Source organism: Silurus aristotelis (genome assembly GCF_946808225.1).
Source record: "Silurus aristotelis genome assembly, chromosome: 18".
NCBI classification, from domain to species: domain Eukaryota; kingdom Metazoa; phylum Chordata; class Actinopteri; order Siluriformes; family Siluridae; genus Silurus; species Silurus aristotelis.
The window spans coordinates 3,268,048-3,277,198 of record NC_139591.1 but is presented as its reverse complement, the minus strand read 5'-3'; the positions used below and the strand labels follow the sequence as shown (position 1 = coordinate 3,277,198).

The following is a 9,151-nucleotide window of genomic DNA, read 5'->3' as shown; positions in this document are numbered from 1 at the left end:
TGATAATGTAGGAAACAGCAGACACTCGTACACAATCAGTTTAATGATGTACAAAAGCGTTCGCAATTTGATCAAAACGACAAGAAAATGCTTTTATGATGTGCACAAGTGACTAAATGATGCGGAAGCTGAACAAGTAGTTTGGAGAAATTTCATTTCTGATCTGAGAAACTGCTCATAAGAACATTTTCTCGTCGCTTTGATCAAATTGCGAACGCTTTTGAACATCATTTAACGGATTGTGTTACAAAGGCACTTTTCATTCTGATGGGAATGAGATGTTCATTCACATAAATACTCACTTCTGAGAGATGAAATGAGGATTTTGAGAAAAGTACAGACTTTTGCAAGAAATCCATTGTATTGTGCTGTTTGTACAATTCGTTTTGAGAAACACACTGACTGGCGTGCAAATATTTTTGATGATTCGAAAAAAACGATTTAAAGCAGCTGAGAAAATCTGTAAGTATTTGTACTTCGGTACTTTCCATCTCTGAGTCAACGAGCACGATCAAGAGCGGAAAACACGAAACCAGTCACTGCTGCAGGAGAACCGGAGCTCATCTCTAACATGCTGTAAACTATGAATGAGGTCAACACGCGAAGCAAAATTTTGACACCGGAGACCAGTTCTTCCACTGTCGTGAGTCAGTGTGTGGAGGACAGTGACGTGTCTGTTGATTATGAACATAATGAGCGCGGTTGTTTTTTTAACAATTATCAATGACCACACCTACTATTTCAAGCTAGGAACCTGAATCTTCGGCCGAACGACACTAACACTACCAATAGTATAATATTTTGCAGTAAGTACAATATATGAACAAAAGAACTGGGACATCTGACTTTTCCAGCCATGTGTGGTTCTTCTTCAAACCGTTCCCACAAAGATGGAGACACAATTGTATAGGATGTCTTTGGATGTTGGACATGAAATAATCCCTTCACTTGAGCTACGAGACCCAAACCTGGTCCAGCATGACAATGCCCCTGTGCACCAAACCAGCTCCTTGAAGATCTGCTTTACATGGGTTGGATCTTGATCCTGAGAGACTTCCGGTAATGTGTCCTGGAAGTCGTCTTTTCGAGAGCGTGTCAAGCACCTTCTGCTATTCGCACTGGATCTCTGCAATGGTGTCAAAACTTGGAGGTTTGAGCCGAATCTTCTCTTCGGGAAGTCTGCAGGAGCCAAATCTGGCGAGTGGGGTGGGTACGGAAGTGAGAACATGTGCTTGAAACTCGTGAGGAGAATATGTGGTCAGATAAGCAGACAAGGTAACGCACCGTTCAGAAAAATCCCCAGTTACACAACGTCCGATGTACACAGGACAATGTCTTTTAGCATGTTGGCGTGTTACAGAACTACTTCCTGATAACACCTCGTGCCAATCTTAATCTCAAGTGTCCACAAACTATTTGAAATTTGCTAAAATTTGTTCATACAATGTACTTGGAAGTTCAAATAGTTCTCACTAAATTTACTTGATGGTCACTAATTACTAGCAAAACATATTTATATAAATCCAAATGGCTACTTTTTTTGCGTATGTTTATCCGGATTAGTTTGGCGCTGCTCCACGTCGTTCCAGTTGACCTAAGCTGATCTACGGGATCAAAATGGGAGAGTAACTGATGCCATGCTGATAAAACACAAACACACAACACTATCAAGTTAGAAAACTGTTTGCTAGACAGATTTGGTGCTGATATGAAAAGAAAAAATGGAGCACGACTCAGGCGCTGTAACACGGCAACTAGAACAACACTCTTTCTAGTATTCATAAGTAGAGGTCAACTGATATTTTACCGATACCAATACCAGGGTGGGATCGTACTCGCAGATTAAACGATTAATTAAACGTTAGTTTTTAAAAATAGATACTGAAAAAAAAGCATAAGACCCCATGTGTAAAATAGTACTGAATCATGAAAATGTGCCAAATAAAACAAATGTGAATATATAAACGATATTAATCAAAATAATTATATAAAATATAAATATAACGCTCTCCATGCAGCACGCCGTCTAACTTGTAGTAACAAACAGCACGTGGTGTTAGCGATTCGCCTCTATAGGCCGCTCTCCTAATGACAGCGGACCTTTTCAGATGGTCTAGGAACAGATGCCACCCGGAAAAACCACTATCGACCTCTAGTTTTAACTTGTGCGATCCATCCCGGGGTGAATTTTCATTAAGAATAACCATATTTAATTATTTAAACCTTTCACAAACCAGACACTGAAAAACTGCATAAACTCAAACAAACAAAAATGATGATAGATTTCAATTTAAATCGATCATGAACATTAATCCCCATTCCATAATGATCAATGCGAACAGCCAGCCAGCCAGCCAGACAGACAGCCAGACAGACAGACAGACAGCCAGACAGACAGACAGATCTACAGACAGACAGCCAGACAGCCAGTCAGACAGACAGACAGACAGACAGACAGATAAATAGATATCAAATAACATCGCGTTAGAAAGAATGAAAAGTTCGAACATCCTACCAGTGCCTGGTGAAGTGTTGCGCGTCTTTCCGAAAAGAAACTCGTACTTTGCCTTGGCGACGCTCTGAGCGTGCGAGGAGGAGCCGTTGATCCAAACAAATGTTTCAGCCTAGAAAAAGAGATCACCGTGTTAGATCCGTGACCGCTTTCACTGTGACATCACGAATAATTGTCATTTAGCATCAAGTATTTATAAATACCTATACAGTAATCCCCCGTTTATGCCCGTGGCTACGTTCCAAAACCGCCCGCGATAAACGAAAAAATGCGGAATTGTTTAAGCCGTAAATCCTCCTACACACATTTCAAACACACACAAAAAACAACATTTGCAAGAATAGAGCGAGATGAATTTTGTGTAAATTGGTAGAAATACAGTGCACTGTATCACTTTTATAGTAAGTGCATGTACTGTACAGTATACAGTTCTGCAGTAGCGTAGCCTACGCGTAGTTTCTCTGCTTGTTTATTGGTTGAAGTGTCCTATGACGTCATAAAGGAGGTAAATTAGTAACGTGGCGAATTCTATTCCGCGATAAACCCGGAGCCGCGAGATTCAATTCGAGGGATTACTGTATAACATTTAACTCTTACAACCAATATCCCGCATACGGTAATGTGTAAATTTGTGCAGAAGAAATTCCGCCTTCAATCGTTTGTGATCCAAACCGCTGTTTTACATCAGTAATTACGGAAACCGTGCGCCGTCACGCTGACATGACTACCACAGTTTGCCGATCTTGTTTGTCAACAATGACGAATGGACTTGAGGGCAACGAGCTGTTCATTAGCACAAATATTTACTTTGGAGATGATGAACTGAGGAGTTTAAGAAAAATACAGGCTTTTGCAAGAAATCCCGTGTGCTGTTTGCACTGATCGTTTTGCGAATGCATATTAAGGATGATTCGGAATGCTCCGAGCAACGTAGATAAACTGTAAGTGCTCCAGGCTTCAATTTAGATTCACACATGTGATCACATGTGAGATCTATTCGGGTTTAAAGCTACAGTGCGTCATAGACAGCTGAAGCTTTCTTTTGAGAAAGCCAGTGTAAATTTCAGGCTACAGGCTGTGCTTGGAGTTCCCACAGTAGTAAAAGGTGAAAGTGCTGACAGGAGCGAGAGCAGTTGCTATGGCTCCCTCTGGACGCATGAGGAACGTGAGCTTTCTTTCCCAGCACCGAGCTCTTACACTCGATCCACACACTCGTGTTTTAATCTGGAGGCTTTTGTTAGTGTCATAATTGACTCAACGCTAAACGCACACACACACACACAGATGGTTATTCCGGAAATAATGAAAGAGAGTGCAAATACTCCTGATATTATGTATTAGGTATTTGACATAATAGCTGCAACTATTAATTGCTACCTTACAGTAGATTTTATTACTTTATTTCACACCAAAGCACTCGAACTCTAAAATCTGATTGGTCAGAAGGTAATTTCCTGCAACAGACAGCTGTAATTCATACATGTTTTGAACTTCAAGGCTTATGACCACCTGCCTAATATTGTGTTGGTCCCCTTTTTGCTGCCAAAACAGTCCCTTTGCTCCACACGTGCATCAATGAGCCTCGGCCGATTCAGAGCTGTTCCATCCTTGGAGCACTTTTGATAGATACTGATTACTGCAAACCAGGAACATCTCACAAGAGCTGCAGTTTTGGAGATGCTCTGACCCAGATGTGTCAAACTCGCTAAAATCCTTACACTCGCCCATTTTTCCTGCTTTCAACCCGTCAGCTTTGAGGACAAAATGTTTATTTGCCGATTAATAAATTCCCACCCACTAACAGGTGCCATGACGAAGAGATGATCAGTGTTCTTCACGTCACCGCTCATAACGTTACAATGCCATACCTAATCAGCGTAGGTGGAAACCTGACCATACGATTGGTATGCGCTTTTTAAACATCCTATCCACATCAAGTCCAATTTTGCTGTTGTAATAAGCTCCACTCTTCGGAGAAGATGTTTTACAAGATTCTTGTGGAGATTTGTGAAAAATTCAGATGCTGATGTAGGTGAAGTGAGGAGCCCTGGGGTACAGTCAGGGTTCACATTCATCCCATTGGTGTGCAATAGGGTTAAGAGCTCTATAGCAGATCTTTCACTCCAGAGTATGTTAAGCATATCTTCATGTAGCTGGATTTGTGCACAGGGTTTGTATTATCATGCTGGAACAGGTTTGGTATTCCTAGTTCAAGTGAAGGGAAAATTTCCCTGTGCCTTCAAGTTCGTGGTAACAGTTTGAACCACATATGGATTGAAAAAAGTGTCCCAATACTTTTGTCCAAAAAGGTTTTCATGCTAACAGATCTGAGCGAGTGTAAAGTCCTGTCAGTGCTGTAGATCTTTCCCTGTTTTTTAAACAGCGTGCTGTTAAAACTGGCTCAAAGTCCAAGAAGTTATGTGTTTAGAGCCGTGTCTGATCTCCACCACCCACACCTTCACGCCTTTATTCAGGTGAATTAATAAAGTCATGACACAGGCTCAGACCTGCAGCTTAGGCACAAAACAATATGCTAATGGAATAATTAAAGCTCTATTTTCATGTCTGTCTCCATGTCCAAAAATCCCACTGCGTAATGATCACATGATTATTTGTGGGAAATATTTGAAAGCTTTTAGTTGCTCAAGTCGAACGAAGCAAGATTGCACAAGATTATTGCGTATCAGAGAAATGTTTCGTACATGAGCATGTCGATGAGAAGGTTCAGAAGTGTCATACTGATGGAAGATAAAAAGATAAAAAAAAAATAATTTATACGCCATTTTGGCAAAAGTTTGCGGACGCCCGATCGTAAGTATGACGTGCTTTTTGAGAATCGCATTCCACATTTTGTCCTAATTTGCTCTCATAATTCCCTCATAACTCCTCTGGGACGATGTTTCACTAGATTTTGGACATTTGTGTTCATCAGCCGTATGGGTGTTAGTAAAGTCAGGTACTGATGTAGGTCAGGTGAGGAGGTCTGGGGTGCAGTCAGTGTTCACATTCATCCCCGATGGTGTTCAGTAGGGTTGAGATCAGAGCTCTATAGCAGGAGATCTTCCACTCCAAACTATGTAAACCATATCTTCATGGAGCTGGCTTTGTGCACAGGGGCATCGTCATGCTGGAACAGGTTTTGGTCCTGTAGTTCAAGGAAAAATTTCAAACATCTTGTACAATTGTGTGCCTCCAATGTTGTGGTCACCGTTTGGGAAATAAACCACCTATGGCTGGAAAAGTCAGGTGTCCTGATCCTTTTGTCCATATAGTGTACTTACAGCATCATATTTTTTCTTTTAAAGGACAATAATTGCATGCATGTGAATGAATTACATATCATTAGTACATTTCCTCAGGGTTTACAGCTCTGCTCTACTTTCTTGGTCTACTTTAGTGGAATAACAGACACAAGCACACAGATTTTAAATTCATCTAGTGGGACAGATGAAAATCTATAAAGAGCAGCCCAACTCCTACGATCTTCAGCTCACAACCTCATTACATGACCTCCAGCTAATGCAAGCTCTCTTCCTAATGACATCAGTTTGCATACACACGACTCCCTGTAAACAAACCAGACTTTCAGTGCAATTTCTTGTTTCGCCGTTCAAGCCCTTATATCCTGCTTTCAATATTCTGCTGATTTAGACTTAAATCAGTTAACACCGGCTCGCCTGACCATTCGTCTGGCTTATACTTATGTGTGTTGTCTAATCTGGATTGTCTGCATTGGTTTTAATTCAATCAAAAAAGCACTGTATGTCCACCCAATGTTAAATTATTTGCTTGTGTTCTTCAGGTGCAAGTAATTCATGAGCTCCGTGTTGGTATTGACACTTTATGTGTTCAGGATGTGCATCTCCATAACTGAGGCCGATACGATGAATAGCCAACGATACGATACATTCAAGATACATATGAAGCAGCTACGGATGCGAAACGATTCCCCAAATTACGATGTATCGCGATCCGATTCAACGCAATGCGATTCATTGCAATACGATGCAATGGAAAAATTCCATGCGATTCAATTCAACATGGTACGTGAAAGTTCGCTTTTTTCTCTTCGGTTTAGACAGACAGCAAAATGTGTCTTCTGACTTCTAATGTATGGCCCCTTTTACATACACGCCTTTGTAGTGCAAAAAAAGAAAGGAGATTGACCAAACCAGACGTTCTTTTTCTGTTGTGTGTGCAGGAAGTTACAGCTCTACCTCTGCCATGTTAATCTGTATTCTATGTGACTCTCGGGACACATCTCGGTCTCCGTAGCATTGCGATACGTCATGCTAACGTAGCCGCAGCGATGCTGAGACAAACGCGCTCGAGAAACGGTTTAGCGACGGGAAATCGATCCACGTATCGAATATCGGTCACAAATGATTGGTCACTTTCTAAACAATAAAACATTTACTAATAATTATATTATACATTTAAAATGATATATAATACAATTTCATTATATTAATAATGAAATGGTTTAAAAATGATGAAAATATATTTAAAACAATGCATCATGATATAAATGCCAACATGTATCTGATGCACACTTTCTGAAATCGATGCATCACATCGTTAACTTCGATAAACTTTTAAATTGATCCGTCGTGCGTCGTAATGCTTTGAGAGACACTGAATGCGGCCGCGACTCGCCCTCACAATTCATACGTCACATGTAGTGCATAAACATTTTTCAGGACAAATTCATTTCTCTTCACCCTGTGGGCATTTGTGTGATTTTGAAATCATTAGCGGATTATTTCCTGCTCATTGGCCCCTGTGAATACAGAGGATTGGTCGGTTTCTGTTCTATGGAATGCCTGCCCAAGTGCAAACGAGTGCATTGAGATATACATCAGGATTGTAATTTTAACACGATTTCTGTGCCTTTTATAGGTCGATCCAAATTTCTATATCCTTCCTGCTTTAATCACATAATCACAAGAATTAATCCGATGATTTTTCCACAAATCTATGTTTTATCATCACCATTTCTGCTCTGAAACTAAATACTGCAATCACTCTAATATTCTTACTATATAACCACAACACATCCTTAACAGCACATGTTGTCTCTTGTCTACTAAGAACGAAGCCAAACTGGTGGGCACAGGAATGTTGACCGTTCCGAGTGTGTTGTGTAATATACTGTAGCTAAACCATGGCCTGCTTGTAAATGTGACCACAAAAAAAAAAACAGATAGAAAGAAAGAATTCCGGTTCGACCGCTCAGTAAGACGGCGTACGATTCAACTACAATGAGCTTGTGCATTTTTCTGAACGCTGTCATTTGACACCATTTCAGCCTCGTCTTTTCATGTCTCAGGTATCTGAACCTTATCAAGTGTTAACATCGTTCGCTGTACCGAGCGTAACGTGCAAATCGGCTCGTTCAAAGCTGCCATTGTTTCTTCAAGTTTTTCAAATAGTCTGCTCTTTGTTCTGAACAGTTCTACACTAAGCTATAACAATGTGCTTTTTGAAGATCCTATTCTACATTTAGTCTCTATTTGCTCTTATAAAAAAAATCCTCATTCAACCACAAGGGTGTTAGTGAAGTCAGGTACTGATTTAGGTGTGGTGAGGAGGCCCAGGTTTAAAAAATCATCCCAAAGGTGTTCAACAGGGACGGAGATCTGTAGCAGGAGATCGTCCACATCTTCCAACCTGTGGAAAGCATCTCTTCATGGAGCTGGCTTTGTGCACAGAGGCATAGTCATGCCGGAACAGGTTTGGTCTCCTAGTTGAAGTGAAGGGAAAATTTCATGCTACAGCACCCGAAGACGTCCGATACAATTGTGTGCCTCAAAGTATTGTGTCCCAATACTTTTGCTTTTGCGGCATATCTGGTATGAGTAATCTGGTCATTTGTTTCTTGTGATCACTAACTGTGCTGTTTTGTGTGATTAGGAAGGAAGGAAAAGAGAAGAGGAGAAAAGAAAAGAAAAGAAAAGAAAAGAAAAGAAAAGAAAAGAAAAGAAAAGAAAAGAAAAGAAAAGGGTAATTCCTGTCACATTTCCCCACAGTGAAATTCTTTCTTCGCATATCCCAGTGATGTTAGGAAGCTCGGGCCAGAGCGCAGGGTCAGCCATGACACACCACCCCCGGCGCACGGGTGGTTCAGGGCCTTGCTCAAGGGCCCCAAGAGTGGCAGATTGGCAATACCAGGGCTATGACTATGACTCCATATATATATACATCTGATGCCATTTCCTTGGGAATGCTTCACAACTTCCAAAAAGTAAGTAAAATTGCTTTTCCAAAGTTTCAAGGTTAATTACTTACATAATGCAGTTAAAATAATCCATATAATCCATAGATAATCCGGATACCTCAGGAAACCTGGTTCAAATCGGGTCAAAGTGCTGCATGTTCCTTCAACTATGGCTTTATTCAGACAGGCTGCTCAAATTCAAATTTTTTGGCATACACACGGTTTGGCACGGTTGCGTCGCCCTTTCGTTCCTGCCAAATCCCACTCAGCTGTCTTTTAATACAGAACCGCTAACAACAAAGTATTGTGAAAACTAAAATGAGACATGTGAAACCAACCAATCACATCTCTTTTAACTATCGGCCTTCTTCTGCATACATGAGCCCACAGACAGTTGGAAGTGTCGCTTTGATTGACAGGGG

General features: G+C 40.8%; 1 protein-coding gene across 9 annotated transcripts in view; it reads right to left on the bottom strand.

Annotated features, from left to right (window-relative positions):
* psd3l (pleckstrin and Sec7 domain containing 3, like) overlaps positions 1–9,151 on the bottom strand; it is a 130,724-nt gene that overhangs the window by 94,667 nt on the left and 26,906 nt on the right. For all 9 annotated transcript variants that reach the window (XM_083568097.1, XM_083568098.1, XM_083568087.1 and 6 more), the window contains one exon: positions 2,516–2,624. In XM_083568097.1, the coding sequence (XP_083424223.1) occupies positions 2,516–2,624 (109 nt within the window). The remainder of the gene's footprint in view (positions 1–2,515; positions 2,625–9,151) is intronic.